Below are 16,403 nucleotides of genomic sequence, written 5' to 3'. Positions count from 1 at the left end.
ATGATTAATCTAAGGGCAGCTGCTCGCAGCAGGAGCCGTGGGACTCCTGCCTTTCTGCCTCCCAGCACTTTTGCAACTGTGCCATAACTCCAGATTGTTTTTTCCTTCCCCTGCTTTCCTTTCCTCTTTCTTTTCTCCTTTCTCTATACAAAGTCAGCAACTTAAAAGTTCAAACTTCCCCAGCAGTCGGAGAGGCAGAAGTGGGAGAGGGCTGAGAGGCAAAGGGCTTGGGACACCCAACCCTGCCCCCGGCACTTGCTCCTCCACAGGAGCGGGATGGAAGGAAGGGGCAGAGGAAGTGTGACTTACCCGCATGTGACAGGAGATGAGAAAACGGACATGTGACTTTTACCAGCCATATACTGTGGAGCACGGATTTCACGTCTGCAGGGCACTTGGAAAAGGGCTTAAAGGCCCCGAGGATTGTGTCTGGTTTTGTGCATCTTGCAGGCTCCAAAACCAGCTCTGAAGCAAACCTGATCACAGCTCAGGGCCTCTGGGTGGTCCTGGAGGAAAGGGCTCTGTCTGGGATCGATACGAATTACTCTGACAGGGCTTGTGGTGTTCACAGGCTCTTGCACTGCAGCCCCGTGCACAGCTGGTTCTCCCTTGGGTGGGGAAGCAGGCTAGGGCAGCAGTTGCTGTGCTGGAAGAGCTCGAGCCCCTCTCAGCACTGCTTCTCCAGCCATGCAGTGTCTTCTGGTGCCAAGCTTCTCAATGGACATGCATTTAGTTTTCTGAGCATTGGCCTGATTTCTGGAAGCAGAAATCCCCCCTCCTTTATTCCAGAAACCATATCAGATATTAGACTACATAGAGAAAATGTAGAAAGAAAGTGCAGATGAAGTTCATTAAATATTTTTACTGTAGACTTTTTTATTCCTGACTTGTTCCTTATGATGCATAAGATCAGTCATAAAACCTTTTGGAAAAACAAAGAGCCTGTTTTTTGCATTAAGCACAATATATAGGCAGGCAGCTGTGGGTACAATTTCTTCTAAGAGCAAATTTCCTCCAACCAACTTCTCTCTTGCCATTTTTCAGACAGATTTGTTTGCCACTCTGTATGTTTCAGAAACTTTACTCGTATCAATGAAACCTAAAGGTGAGTGGATCTGTTCTAGATTCACACAAAAATAAGCAAGCTGCAATACCAAAAAGAAGCCTTTACGGTTTACTGTCCTAGCAGACTTCTCTCTTTCCCCCATCTCTTTCATGGCTCCTCTCTGTACATTGCTTCTGTCCTTCTACACAAAACGTGACCCATGAACTCCACTCCTCACACTATCACTGGCTTATCATCTTCCTTTGCATCTTCACTTATTTTCCTTGTTTCATTATTTTTACACTACAGTTTTCTCTTAAATTATTCTTCTGAAGAGCTGCTTTTTCAGACCCATCTCCTCCTGGAATCCTCTCTGATCCTACACTAAAAACCCAACTCAGACACAACACCAAGTCTGAGTTTCAGCCAGGCATTCTCCAATGATCAGATCTTTGGGTATTTTGCAGTTATGCAAGGTTTGGATGAACTTAGCTATAGAGAATCCCAATTCTGGAGCTAAACTTATCAACATCTACAACTCAGAGAGAGGGAAATGGAGATCTTTAAAAGAGACTGGCAGAACATGGTACCTATAAATCCATTTTGGACAACGGTGTGGGTTGATTTTTTTTTTTCTCTCATGACTCTGCTCAGGTAAGAATTAGTCATCTAGCATTGAAAGTCATTCTGGTTTTAGGCTTTTTAGATGCAGTTCATGTCTCATTTCTCTCCTAGAAACCATGGCATCCCATAGTAGCCAATTTCAACCACATCTGACAGCAGTAAAGATGCCCAGGACACTTTGCTTTGGCAAAACTCATGGAGAACAGGTAGCCAGGACTCTCAGTGCCCCTGTAGGGAGACAGGCTGGGGCAGGTCATCACCTCTTATCAGGTCAGGAAATCAGTCTCAAGCCCCTGCTGCAGCACCCAGGAAACCCAGCTCTGCCACCACCACCGCTGCTTGCAGAGTTGCATTTCCTTCCCTTGCAGGCAGCCGTGGATGCAAGGCATTTCTCAGACACTTCAGTGTCCTAAACTGTATGAGAAGCAACTTCACTTACAGCTCACACTTCTGTGGAGACACCTTCCTGCCCACCAGGAAAGAAGCTAATGACAATAGCTTGATTCTCCCAGGTTTAAACTGGGATTGAACAAATCTGATTAAATTTAGAGTTTTCAAATTTTTTAGATCACAATCACAGTATTTAAAAAAAAAATGTAGTAGTGATTTTTGTCTCACTTCTGGCAAAACAACAGCCACTGGTAAGGTAGGTTCTGCAATATTTTGGACTCGGTGCTGTTAAGCAGATGGTATTTATTGACAAACCTGCTGCTAAACTGTTTGCATTCCCAGGGCTATAGGTGCAGTCAGCCCGAAGCACGTTCACTACTCATTACTAAAATACTCATTTCCCTAGAAAACCATCTGTGTCATTCAGTCACGGCAGAAGCCCAGAAACATCCCATTCCCCCCCCCCCCATCACCTCCCCAGCACTATTTATACACATCCACGCCTGGACTATGTTTCCTGTCTCCTTTCTGAAGCCCTCAACACCTGCTCTACAGTAAACACAGGGCAGCAAGATGAATGAGGCGTAAATTGTACATATCATTTCCATTTTTCATCCTTACAAATACGAACTGAAGTCCATAGGTGCAGGAGAGCGGCTAAGAGCAAGACTTGCTAATTGAGCAACTTAAACTGCATTGTATAATGTACTGCTTTCACATGAAGGGGATGAAGGAGAGAGAGATAGGCAAGGACCATTACAAAGAGTGGTGTGAACACGAGAACTGCCAGCTACCCGGTGTAAATGTGCTGTCGTTTTGGCTGTAAAAGAACCACAGAGGCAATGACCAGTGGACGGGCTTGTACAGCTCCTGCCAGAAACACGCGAAACCTCAGCTCACTCTGCCGTGCTGCAGGGGTAAGGTGAGGGAGAAACCTCAGCCCTAAAAACAAAAACATCAATGCTTCCTTCTCTCCTTGGGACCAGTGATGCGTTTTGCCATTGGGGAGCTGACGGAGAGGTGGGTAAGGTATCGTTCCATCACTCCCTTGGAGCTATTTGCATACCTCTCAATTAAAATTCTATGCAACAATTTGCGTAGCTAATTGTGCATCCTTCATGGTGTCACGGCACAAGACTCATAAATACATCTTTAATTTAGGGTGAGGAATGCACCTTGCCACTCCACCCTAAGGGGTAGTACCTTCTACATTTTTGTCCTTATCTGATTCAAAAGGTGTAGAATTTCACCCAGACACCCTCTCTTTCAAAAAACCATAAAGCTATGCATGCATGGGAAATGTAGATGTGTCTCTTAAGGTGGATGATGATGGCCCAGACTGGCTTATCACTGATTTCCTCCTCTCTATACTGACAAGAATTCCTTTTCCTTCACTGACAGATTCATAAGGCATCAGATGTCTCAATAGTCTTGTATCTGCTTACATCTTGAAAAATGTGAATACCAGGTTGAGGTTGTATACGGACACAGAGGTTGCCCAGAGTAGTTGGGGAATCCCCTGTCTTGGAGCTCTCCAGTGCTGTTCTGAACAGGGACCTGAGCAGCCTGCTGCACCCTCGAGGCTAGCCCTGCTTTGAGGTCCAGCTGCACTGCATGGCCTCCAGTGGTCCTTCCCATCCTATGCCTCTATGACCATGGGCAATGTGTCCGTGGTACATTCTCTGATTTGGAATAATCCTTTCCCAGCATAATTTGTTGTCTGAAATAGGAATTACACGCATACTCTAGTTAATTAACGCAATCAAAAGAAGGCATATCTATAGAGCGCCCCACTGAGATGGCCTGCACGCCAAAAAAACCCAAACTTGCCTTTCCCACCGGCTGGCTTTCTGGCTTTACAGCCTGTGCTCAGCTTGTTGCGTTGGCCTGGGCAGACATCAGCGCTGAAAGGCACGATCTGCAGCCATCCACTCTGCACACAGGATGGCTTGAACCTGGAGCAAGTCAACGGGCTGGCTGAAGAGGGACATTTGAACTCCTATTTGGGCCTGAATAGCATGTTGGGTAAAACCAGAGCGGTAGCAATGGGAAACAATCAAGTCAGGCGCTTTTATGTGAACTTTAGGCTTTCTGAAACAGAATAAAATAAAAAGAGTCCCTGCTGGGGGTGGAGGTAGCACAGAATTGCTGCTGTGCTTCAGCGCACACCCTCAGTTATTGCAAAATAGCTTCCCTGTTTAGACAAGCCCTAAGAGATGTAGACATTTATAATGCCTATTTAATCTTTCCATCTCTCCTTTTCTTACTGTTTTGATGTTTCCTCAGGCTTTGAAGATTCAAGATCATTTTTTCCCCAGAAACTACAAGTCTCAAGGCAAAAACAAGGCAGCTAGAAATTGCCTGCTGCCAGTCAGACTGAAGAGTTTGAAACTTTTTCCGGCATAGGAAATGTTCAATATTTTAATAGCAGTGACCATGTTTTAATGCATTTATGCCCTTAGGGTTATAGAAATCCTTCATTCACAACATTACCTACCCTGGATCATAGGACTGCTAATATTTGTACAGTGCCATCCTGCTGTTCAACGGTATTGAAAGACAGACAGCTCCACTCGGGAGCCGCCCCTGCTCACCTCTTGTTCTATTTAAACCTGTATCAGGTCTGGCTGGGATGGAGTTAATTTTCCCCCTGGCAGCCCTCACAGCCTGTGCATTGGTAGCTACAGAGGTGTTGACAACACAGCAGTGTTTTGGCTACAGCTGAGCAGTGCTCCACAGCATCAAGGCATCTCGCCAGCCTTCCCCCCTCACCCCTGGGCTGGGGTGGGCAAGATCTTGGAAGGCAGAGTGATAGAGCGGCTTGGTGGGCACGTGGTGCCCAGCCAAGGTCAACCCATCACAGTCCCTTGGCACCCAACATAAGGCCCAAGACAGCAGCAGTTTTGTGTTAAGTATGTTATAGTTGCAGTAGTTATTAAGTGGCAAGCTTCTGTGTGGATCACGGAGTCTGGTGGCTGCACTGCTTTATCTCTTTTGCTGAGCTTGGGAATGAGCTCAGCTGGGGAACCCAGCTGCCCAGGAACAGATCATGGACTGGCCAGGAGGCGGAGATTTTGGAGAACTGCTGAGGAGGCAGCTCGTACCCAAGAGGCACAACCATATAACGAGTTATCGGAAGATAAAAGGCATTATGCTTTGTTCACTGATGGATCCTGTCATGTTGTAGGAAACCATCAGAAGTGGAAAGCTGCTGTGTGGAGGCACACACAAGTCATTGAAGCCACTGAAGTAGAAGATGAGTCAAGTCAGTTTGCAGAAGTGAAAGCCATCCAACTAGCCCAACAAAGTCCCCATGCCACTGAGTGCATGTATCACATCCCCCATCACCCACAAGCCTCTGGAAAAATACAATGGACTGTTAAAGACTATTTTTAGAGCATTGGACAATAGGGCATGGAAGCACTGGGATACAAATTCAGCAGAAGCCACTTGGCTGCTTAGCACCAGAGGATCTGCTAAGCAGTTTTCTCTGGTCCTGCTCAGAGAAAACCCCTACATACTGTGGGAGGAAATAAGGTCCCTGTAGTGCACATAGGGAAGTGACTGGGGAAGGTGGTGTGGGTTGCTCCTCCCATGGGAAAAAGCAAACCCATTTGTGGGACTGTTCTTCCTTAAGGACCTGGGTATACTTGGTGGGTAACGTGGATGGATGGAGAGACCTGGTGTGTGCCTCAAGGAGATTTAACCTTGGGGATAAAATAATCTGTGATGTGAGTTGTTATGTTGTAGGATGTAGCAGGAACAACCTGAACCAATGAAGACTGAGTTTTTTCAAGGAACCGGGCAAGTACAATGATGACCCAAACCAAGCTGGTGTTGGTGCCCAACAATCAAATACGCTGTTTCTCCTGTCCTGAGCACTCATCTTTGACAGATGGGGCTCAAGTCACAGCCTGATCTTATGAACATCTGGAGGAGTGGCGGAAGCCCATGGAATGGAAGAAGAATATCTATCAGTTAAAGGACAGGGGGTAGTAGTTAATGAGAATGTATAAATCTCTATGTTGGGTATAAAGATGGTTTACGTATGCAGTACAAGTTTTAAGTGTTGCTAGGAAGCTGTATCAGTAGCCCTCATTCCCTGTGGTCACCCAGTTGCCGGTAAGGAATATGCTGAGACACTTAATAATGCCCTCTGTGTTGTACAAATATTATGAAAAGACAGGAAATTTTTATGTATTAGTGAATATACAGTACTGTGGATGCAAATGTTTCCTGCTTTATTGCTTTTATACATGTAATGCAATAACAGACGGTTGGGTGTTTGGCAGTCTAGCACACATATTTATGGAGCATCTCACTTTAGGGATAATGTAAGCAATAAAGCTTTAATCAGCACCCTGAAATATGAATTGACTGTCAGAAGCTGCTAGATTTTTGTTTGTAACACTCGTACGTAACTGCCTCCTTATTACTCTCCTTACTTTTTGTGGTTTTACTTCAAAGTTGTAACCTAAAATAACTATTGCTGCATTCACAGATCTTCTATTTGTGTGAGTGTTGACACTTATATTAATGCACTGTACACGGAGAAGTTTAAAAAAATACTCTTCCATGAAATGGCATGGAAAAACTGAGTGTTCCAATCAAATAGTAGTGATGCTGTGGTTTTTTCCTCACTGTATCGGGTCTGGCTGGGATGGAGTTAATTTTCCCCCTGGCAGCCCTCACAGCCTGTGCATTGGTAGCTACAGAGGTGTTGACAACACAGCAGTGTTTTGGCTGCTGCTGAGCAGTGCTCCACAGCATCAAGGCATCTCTCCAGCCTCCCCCCCTCACCCCTGGGCTGGGGTGGGCAAGATCTTGGGAGGGATCAGCCCGGACAGCGCCAGCCCAAACTGACCAAGAGGATATTCCATACCGTATGATGTCTGCTCAGACACAAAAGCTAAGAGAAAGGAGCAGGGGGAGAGCATTCCTCATTATGACATTTGTCTTCCAGAGCAACCAGTATGCCTGCCGAAGTCCTGCTTCCCGGGAAGTGGCCAGACATCACCTGCTGATGGGAAATAGAGGATCAAATCTTTTGGTTTCTTTTGCTTCCACACATGGCCTTTGCTTTTGCTTTATTAAACTGCTTTTATCTTGACCCAGGATTTTTTTCCATCTTACTTTCTCCATCCTGCTGAGGGAGTGAAAAAGCGGCTTGGTGGGCACCTGACGTCCAGCCAAGATCAACCCACTACAAAACACATTTTGTATTTTTAGCTGAGTAAAAAGCTGGTGTGAAGACAGCTGGGCTAGGAGGACTGGGCAAGTTGCAGAGCCCGTCATTTCTAGGCTGTTTAACCCTGCTTGCACGATACCATTAACATGGGATTGATGGTGGTTTGAAACACTTTCCTGGTAACAGTCCAGCTGCGATGGGCCAGTGTCCATATCAGAGGAAGCAGTGTCGCACCTGGCAAAAGCTGTGCCCGCCTCCTGTTTGTTCTCTGATAAATGGCAAACAGGAGAATGCGCGTACAGTGAACCACCACTCCTCCCCGCCATTTTTGGCCGGACCCATGACCCAGTTCCTTGTCCCGTCAGCTCTTTGGTGTAACTTTGAACATAAAAGAGCCATCTCTGCCAAACCAGGTCAATGCCAGGCTGTTGCCGCTATGGTTTAATAGGTTTTCAGCTGCCTGGATGCAGGCTGTTCCCTTTTGGAGGAGCTTCACAGCCCCATGGAGGAGCGGGTACATGTGTGGCGCAGCCCAAGAAGGGTTCCATTTCGTAAGGAGAACAGGCTCAGCGAGGGAGGTTGGGCTCTTTGTATGGATGTTGCTTCTGCAAATAAAGTGAAAAGTTTTCCAAGGAGCTTTTATTCTTTCTCCACAACCTGCGAGAGCAGGAGGCTGCCTGCAGCGGGGCCCCCCTGCACCCATGCGCCTGCCGGTTGCAGGGGGCTCTGCCCACCACAGCCTGACACGGGCCCTGTTCAGATCGCGTCCTCCACTGCTCCACACAGCTCCTCCGGCCATACTTCTCCTACCACAGGAATTTTATTTCTTTCCACCAGTTTATTTTTACCACAAGTTTTTGCCTTTTTTTTTTCATGGAAATCTGCCCAAACCACTGCCAGAGGAAGGGGCTGGGGCCGTGTGGCACAGCTCTCTGCGTGGCCGCGGGGGCGTTGGTTCCCACGGGCAGCGGGGGCACCTGACGGCCCGGCGGGAGGGCAGGCGGCCGCCCCCGGCCCCCCGCCGCCTCAGGGATGTCGCCCGTGGCGGAGGGAGCCCCCGGGGCACGCGGGCGGCGCGAGCACGGCTTTCCCGCCACAGGGCGCGCGCCCCCGGCCGGGGCCGGCAGCACGCGCCGCACGGCGCCGCCTCGACCCTCCGGAGCGGGGCGGGCGCGCGGTCACCTGACGCCGCTGCCGCCGCGGCCGCCGCCATTTTGTCTGGGAGGGTAAATGTGAAAGGGAAAGCCGAAGCGCAGGCTGCGGGAGGCGGCAGAGCGGAGCGGGGCCGGGCGCGGCCGGCAGCAGAGGGGTTCGTGGCCGCCGCCCCGCAGAGCAGCGGGCAGGGCCCCCCGCGTCGCGGCGGCGGTCGAGGGGAGCCGGCGAGGCGGAGCCCGGCGAGGACTCCCCCGGTCGCCCCCGGCGGAGCGGAGAGAGCTGCCGGCGTCCTTCCCCTGGGGAGGCTGCGCTCGGCCCCCGGCCGCGGGGAAGCCGCCGCCCCGGCCTTGCCGCCCGCCGCGGCGGGTCCGCGGGGGAAGCCGCCGCCAGGGCCGCGCCGACGATGTCGGGACAGTCGATCACCGACCGCATCACGGCGGCGCAGCACAGTGTCACCGGCTCGGCCGTCGCCAAGGCTGTCTGCAAGGCGACGACCCACGAGGTGATGGGCCCCAAGAAGAAGCACCTGGACTGTGAGTAGGACCCCGCGGGGGCCGCCTGCGGCCTGCGCCCCGCGGCGGGGGGCCGGGGCGGGCGCGCCGTGCCCCGCCGGGCAGCGGCTCGGGCAGCCGGGGCGGCCGCGCTCCCCTCCGCGGCGGAGAGGCCGGAGCCCTGCGCGGTCGCTCGCCCCGGGGAGCTGGGGCGGGGGGCGGGGGGTGCCCCGTAGAGCTGGGCGAACCGGAGCGGCGTGCTCTGCAAAACTTGTGTTACACGTGGAGGGAGCGAGCCTTGTAGCACCCTGTGCGCCCGGGAAAGGGGAATATCCCAGCCGGTGGACCCTTCCCCGCGAGAGCCGCTTAGCTCCTGCCTCTGGGTACAGCGGCGCTTGTTAATCCGCAGCTGGGGAAAGGGTGGGTTACACGGTGTGGTGGCACGGGTGTGGGTGAGGAGGTAAGTTTTTCAGCACTTTTCCGTCCTTATGTGCATCTGGTGAGCTGCAGACGTCTCAGTGTTTCTAACGCTTCCCGAAATACCGTAGATTTCTATCTTAAGGCTCTTGAAATGAGGTAAAAAGACGTGAAGTGAGGGAAAGGGAAGGGCGAAGGTGGACCAGTGCACCTCTCCAGAATGAGAGTATGTTGCCACTGATATATTTACCCTTAATATGTTACAGCTGCTTTCTGTATACCAAAACATGCAGAAAGCTATCCTTGATAAGCTACAAAAGTATCGGTGGTGTTGCTTTGCTTCCGGTTTTGGTGACTGGATAGCAGTTGAAGTTACTGTTTGAGTGCTCTAAAGTGTGCTGAGTGCTTCAAACCTTGTACGTTGTGCAGCGTACCTGCTCACCATCAGTTAAAACCGAAGTGTGTGTGTGTGTGTGTTTCCATTAGGGAGAGGAAAGAAGACACAAAGCTTTATGCTGGTTTCTTCAAAGTCAGTAGAGCAGGCTGGTAGTTCTGCAGGACTTGTTCAAGTTGATGGTGCTAAGGGGACTCTGCTGTTCAAGCTCTCAGAAGCAGCGTACTTGGTTGTATTTGACGGTAGTTTGGCTCTCTGATGCCATGTCACTCATCTGTTAATACAGAGTTGTGTGAGGGCTTCTGATGTGGATGAAATAGTTAAAGCCAACCAAATAGATCTCTCATTTGTTACTGATCTGAATGAGTGGAATCCAGCTACGGTAGTGAATATCGCAGCTAGTGTGTTGAAAACAAAAGCCTTAAAACCGGGTAATGGAAAATTTCTTTTTTTTAAAGATACCTTTTTAAAGTTACCTTTTTTTATCTTGTCTTGTGTTCTGCCTGTGGTAGAACAACTTGGTGAGGTAACCCTTGAGTCCAGAAATGGCAACATAACAGGAAGCCAGAAAGTGGTGACAGTTTGCTCAATAGTTTGAAAGCTTCTGAAGCTTAAAAGACGAAGGATGTTGTTTGACAATATCCTTAAAATAATGTCATCTGCTTTAAGTTACCATCACAAAATAAGAAAATGGAAACCTGGAAAACCTCTTGAGAATAGCATAAACTGAGATTGCCTTTTGACGATCAAATTCCTTTGAATACCTTTTCATACAAACCTGTTCAGAGCTGTCAGTCTCTTGAAGGTCCCCTGCTCTGTCAGATGAGTTCTGTGTTTTGGTGTAATTCACTTTCTCAGACTTTGGGCAAGACAAACAAAAAGCTTGTGCTGACCTGGTATCTGAAATAGAGGAATGCTTTGGTGGGGTAGGGAGAAAAAAAAAGATGTGAAATATGGTGCCACAAATATCTCTGTGAGGGGTTAAAAAAAAATCCTGATGATCATTCTCCATTGAGCATACCCAGGTGCTGCTTTTCAACCATCTGCAAGCCTTCGCGTGGCACTTCTTATTTTTTCACCTGTACGCAACAATTACTTGTATTATATGTAAGTGGGTAAGATACTAGTTTAAATACTGTAATCTCTGGAAAAATTACACAATGTATTTTCAAAGATACAGTGCAAGTACTTTCCAATTTAAGTAAATTATGAAGGAAAACATAGCTTGGATTTAATGATAGTTGTACCTTGGTTGCTACATGTGTGTGTCATTCAAAATGCTACACCATCTGGTATTACTTGTAATCGCTGCTCAAGAAACGGCTTCACCAAGAACATGTTTTTGAGAGTTGCTGTAGTTGTATTGGGGATTGTGGAGGAGTATCAGTGTGCGCATTCTATTCGGATTAATTCTTAAAACCTCCTTATTGCCAAGTTTCCTCAGCAAGAAAAGCTACAATATTGCAGTATGGGTTTTTACAGGAAGATGTTACACATGCAGTGTGTAAGCTAGTAGTTAAGAGTCTTGGGTTTTGTCTGGCTACTAACTTGAAGAGTGAAACACACACACCCTCCAACAAAACAAAAGAAAAAAACCAACCCACAAAAAAACCCAAAACCTAAGCAATATCAATGGGAATACTTGGGGTTTTTTTCCTTTTAAAGTAGGTCACAGTGTCCTAAATAAGTCAGCAAATCTATTTCTGTGGTATTTTGTAATATTTCAGAATAACATAAAATGTTATACAGAGGCTGATCTTTCCTTGTAGGGGAGCACCTGAAGGTCTTGTCTTGTCTTCCCCAGTGCGCGTCCTCTCACTTCCCCTCAGCCTTCTGAGTTTGGGTTGCAGTGGAGTGGGGCTAGATTATGCTTTTGGTGACACATCTCTTGGCTAACCTCTGAAAAGCCATAACAAAACCCAATAAATTAAAGCTGTAGCCAAGTTGGTGACTGGCAGAGTAGACTTGTGTGTAGACCAAAATTTAGAAAAATAGAAATGCCTGTATTAATTGCATCTTAAACTTTTTAAATGAACACTGTAATAAAGGAAAGAGCAACTCCTGTTCAACTTGTATACAGCCCCCTTGGGGGTGGTGCTGGGGAAGCAGTAAATGTTACTCATCAAAACTCCTATATGTATACAGTCTTTGGAAATCTTGTAAGAAGTGATAATTCAGGTACTGTAAAACTGTATTATGTACCAGAATTAGGCTCTGAAGTCTTTTGCTTTAGAAGAAAGTTTGGATTTCCACCAAATAATCACAAACTTTAATTTTTGCCAATAATATCACATTGTGACTGTCACAGTTTAGGGTGGTTTTTGTATCAGCCCATTCTTACTTTTGGCAGTTAAAGCTCATGACTGTCAGGTGAATATTGATGTAGTGTCGTTCTTGCAGAGATAGGTAAGTTGCAATACAGTACAAAGAAATACTCTTGAACTTTTCTACAGGCAGTAAGGTGGTTGTCTTTAATTTGAGGCTCTTTCGTAATCTGTGAAGCTTTTCAATACAGTAATTGAGGAAATTTAACTTGGAAAAAAAGTTAATGTTGGAAATTATAAGCGTGGCTTTTGCTTAAAGCTTTTTAAAAAACGTTACGGGCCATCATGTATCCTTGTTTAGTGGGGGAGTGGGACAGAGTAGCTGAATGTTTTGCTTCTGGTAAAGTAACTAAGTTTAGATTTAGCTATGATATAAATGAAACTTGAAGATTGCTATCAAATCTGCACTATAAGAGCAGGTCGACATAAAAACATTTGTATCAGGCAAGTGCTATCTTTTAATTAGGTCTTCCAGCAAGAATTGTTGCATTCCTTAGGCTACATTGAGAAAGTTTGCTGAAGTGGCTCTTCTGTTTTAGGTTTTTGTAATCTCTAGTTTATGATACAACAAGAAAATTTAATTCTTTTTTCAAGACTGTCAGGATTAAGGATAGTGGTCTTAATTCTTATATCTGTCTTAGGGCAGTTTCAGTCCTGTGACAAAATGGAAGAATTATGGGAGTATTAAACAATTATGGTTGTCTTTAACTTAGGTATTTACAGTTCTCTTGAGAGAGATATTCCCGAATCAAGAAAATGATGGCTTTCTTCTTACTTGAAAGTTGAAAAGCATGTCAGTTTTTGCTGGTGTCTGGATGAGAATTTTCCAAAACTTTTTTTTTTTTCCTAATATCTGTATTTATGTGTGCAGTTCTCTGAAAAGCTGTATGGTTTTATAGATGATGTGCCAGTACTTCAGATGAGCTGTGGAAGAGAAATTCTCAGTATTCTACTAGGCAGTAAGATTTCCTCAGCTTTTCCAGACTGCTTGAAAACCCCTATGATACTCTTCTGGTTTAAAGCTGTTTGTGTTTTGTGTTTGGTTTTTGGTGTTTTTTTTTTTTTCTGCTTTTTCTTTCCAGTGTGATGTTAACATGTTTCTAAATTCCATTCTAGAAATAGCACCACAGTTGCACTTGAAATGATTCCTCTGGGTAATTGGCAAAATGCTTTCAGTTGTAAAGTGTTTATAGAAGTAGTACGATAAGAAAATGAACATCACTTGCCTTACACATTTTATTCCAGTTTTTGCTACCCATATCCATATTACAGTTGCCCAGCTGTCAGTCTCTCAGGTGCATATGTTCCTTTATACTTCCAGGTTTGTGGTGTTAATAGCCTTTTCCTCCTTTGCTGCCAGCTGTAACAGATCCATACAGTTGTTTCTATGTAGATATTCCTATTGCAAACTTAGAAGAATCATATTAGAGAAATGACGCTTGCTTTTTTTTTTTTTGTATCTCAATTGCTAGAATTGAAGTGATACTAGCTCTTTTATTACTAGCTGTAAAGTAATAATAAAAAAATTGCCTTGAGTAGCCTTATTAAAGGGTCTTTTTAAACTCATGTTTTTGCAATACACTCTTAGGGAAGTCCAGTTTTGGCCTATAAAACGCACTGAAATGGGGTTTTATTTTCTTCCACTATTCATTCTTATTTTGGTATTTTAGCAAAGCTTCGTTTGCCTAAGCATGTGTTCTTCAGTACTGGCAACTGTGGCTTATGTGTTTGTGCATTCAAGGAGATTTTGAAACCGAAGACCACAGTTGTGCTAAGTGTCCTCAATAAAAATTTTCTTCAGGGGAGCCAGTATCTGTTGTCTTCAGCACGTGTCTGAAGTGCGTGGGACTGGCAGTTCACTCCGGTCCTCTAATCTCAAGCACAGCTAGAATTAGACTGAGTAGCCCTACCTATGTGAAATATTTCGTTATGGTTGCTTTTAAAATGGTCAGGCTCACATCTTATAGAAGCAAGTAGCATAATGTGGAAAACCTTACCAGTACTTTTACAGAATTCCTGAACCTGCGCTTCTCAGTCACGCAGAACAACACTTGTGGAATGAAACAGTAATGTAATGAGCTTCTCAAATGTACCAGAGGTCTATCAACTTCCCCGCTGTTACTGTCACTTGACAAAAGACTTTTTAGTCTTGTGTATCAAAGGAGAGGGCAGTTGCTCCCTTCTGAAAGTAGGCATCTGGATAGCTTTTGTGGTAGTAAACCTTTATGATGGCATGATAATCCAAAGTAATGTTGTGTGGTTGGCTGGATTTTTTAATGTGTACGTGGCTTAAGGAGAGGTGATCAGTTACAGCTTTCGATGTAGTTGCTCACAGTAGAATTCCTGTCATGTGCCTGAGCAGCACTATAAGAACACATTTTATATCAGTCTTAGACACAAATATATGGAGGGAATCTCCCAGGTATTCAGCATCAGCTTAGGGATTACTGGAACATCTGCTGGTAGACCTTAGCTTAAGGGAAGGTGACAAGATTGAAATCTCTGTGGAGAGTGCTGGCAAAATATGAATGAATGTAGCTTGGCTGATTTGACTTGAGAGCAGGAAGGGTTTTGTTTTTAACTTGTATCTTCCTTCCCAGTTTCATCTGTTATTTAATAAACGCTCTTAATGTGCTGCTTACAACCTTCAATGAAAAAGTGACTTGCTCAGTGGTCATGTGAAGAAAAAGGACTTTGTGCAGAAATACTGTTTTCAGTAGGCTGTCTGTGCGGTGTTTGACCTCAGCAGATCAATGGAATTTCTTCAGCTGTTACCTAGTAGTAATGTTGTAGGTATTTCTCTATATAGAGTTTGTGGGGGTTTTGTGTTGTTTTCTTGTTTAGTTGGTTTTTATAAACAGTGAATGGGAGTTGTAACAGTTCTGTAATGTTTCTGTACTGGTTACAGACACATCAGTTACATGAGAAATACTGAGCAAGATGTAACAGCAGCATCTTTATAATGCATGCTTATGACATTTCTAAGTAATTCTCTCGGAACACATTAAGGCAAATAAGTCTTCCTAATCCAATCAGTTTATAACAAGTTCTCATTCAGGAGGTGAGGCTCGTGGATTAAAATTCAAGTTTTGTTAGTGTAAAAATTCTGGAATTGGGACTTCTCATTATATGAGGCAATAATTGTCTATGGGCTGTTTGGACTTCCAGAAATTTTAAAGTACTTCTTAATTTGACACAACATCTGATGATATTACGGCCATGAGTGGTGGGCAGTGTCTATCAAATGACTTGGTTTTTTTGAGAATATTTGTAAATATTGAAATATTTTAATACTACTAAACAGTAAGGTTTTGATGCATAGCTTGCTTAAAACTTATTTTCAGGGCTCTTCTTTTTGTGAAGTTATTTCAGCGTTTTTGTGTTACCAATAAGGATGAAAATTTTCATCTCAACTTGCATGTTTTGTACGTATTTGGAAATGTTTGACATCAGAATGAAATTAGTAGCTTATCAGAATTGGCATTTTATAGCTTTCTACCTTGGCAAGACACTATCTGAAACTCTACTCTGTTAAAATTACTCTGGTTATTAAATTATTCCAAACAGTGCTCCTTAACCAAAGGACTTTATATTCTTAATAAACAGGTCTATAATTAAATTACATCAGTAATATTTTATGTTCACTGGAACAGAGAGAAATTCAAAATGCAATATTTCTATGAAGCGTTTTGTCCAAAACTATCAATGTATGATCTCTAAGTCCATGTTTAAATGGCGTGCGATGATGCAGTCTGGCCTCTGCGTGCTGCTAATAAGACAAGTAAGTTGGCCGTTTCAGCGGAGCTGACAGCTTGGTGTTGAGTTGTTGCCCAGCCTCCTGAGCACCTACCCTGCTTTGAGTACTTACACAGACAAACCACATAAGCAGCAATGCTGCTCTGCAGCCAACAGGCTGCTCACAGGCTTGGCTTAAATAAGAGGCCACAAAGGAAGCTTTTCAAACTAATGTTTGTTTTACGTGCCTTGCCCAGTCCTTAAGGTGTACTTTGATCACACCCGAATCAAATTTAGCTCAGTGAGAGAATAAATGTCTCATGTGCATGTCTTGAGGGGTTTAGAATAGTCCTGGATTCAGTTCTTTGCTCTCTTCTCAGCAAGTGCCTTCACCAGAATTCCCAGGCAGGCTTTTTTCCTCATGTTATCTGCTGTGACCTATTCTGGTTTTGTACCAATACTGAGACAGAGACTTGAACTCCCAAATTAATGTTCTACTGCTGAGTTTATAATCAGTCTTGAACACAAAGAGGTTTTTTTATATATATACTAAAGCCTGAGACCAGCTATGATCCACCGCAAAATACTCAGTACGTTGGCAATTAGGTTATTTTAGTTAAGTGCAAAAGTGTGTAGATGC

The 16,403-nt window shown here is 45.1% G+C and overlaps 1 protein-coding gene across 7 annotated transcripts in view; it reads left to right on the top strand.

The window, feature by feature from the left end:
• Positions 1 to 8,454: 8,454 nt before the first annotated feature.
• The window catches only part of LOC101914228 (phosphatidylinositol-binding clathrin assembly protein-like), a 33,991-nt gene continuing 26,042 nt past the window's right edge, over positions 8,455 to 16,403 (top strand). For 3 of the 7 annotated variants that reach the window (XM_055817833.1, XM_055817832.1, XM_055817831.1), the window contains exon 1: positions 8,457 to 8,935. In XM_055817833.1, the coding sequence (XP_055673808.1) occupies positions 8,806 to 8,935 (130 nt within the window). In that variant the 5' untranslated portion in view covers positions 8,457 to 8,805. Of the gene's footprint in view, positions 8,936 to 16,316; positions 16,354 to 16,403 lie in introns of those variants that run through there. The other 4 variants (XM_055817836.1, XM_055817834.1, XM_055817835.1 and 1 more) reach the window with 4 other exon arrangements.

Source organism: Falco peregrinus, chromosome 13, assembly GCF_023634155.1.
Source record: "Falco peregrinus isolate bFalPer1 chromosome 13, bFalPer1.pri, whole genome shotgun sequence".
Lineage (NCBI taxonomy): Eukaryota > Metazoa > Chordata > Aves > Falconiformes > Falconidae > Falco > Falco peregrinus.
This window is presented reverse-complemented; position numbering and strand designations above follow the sequence as displayed.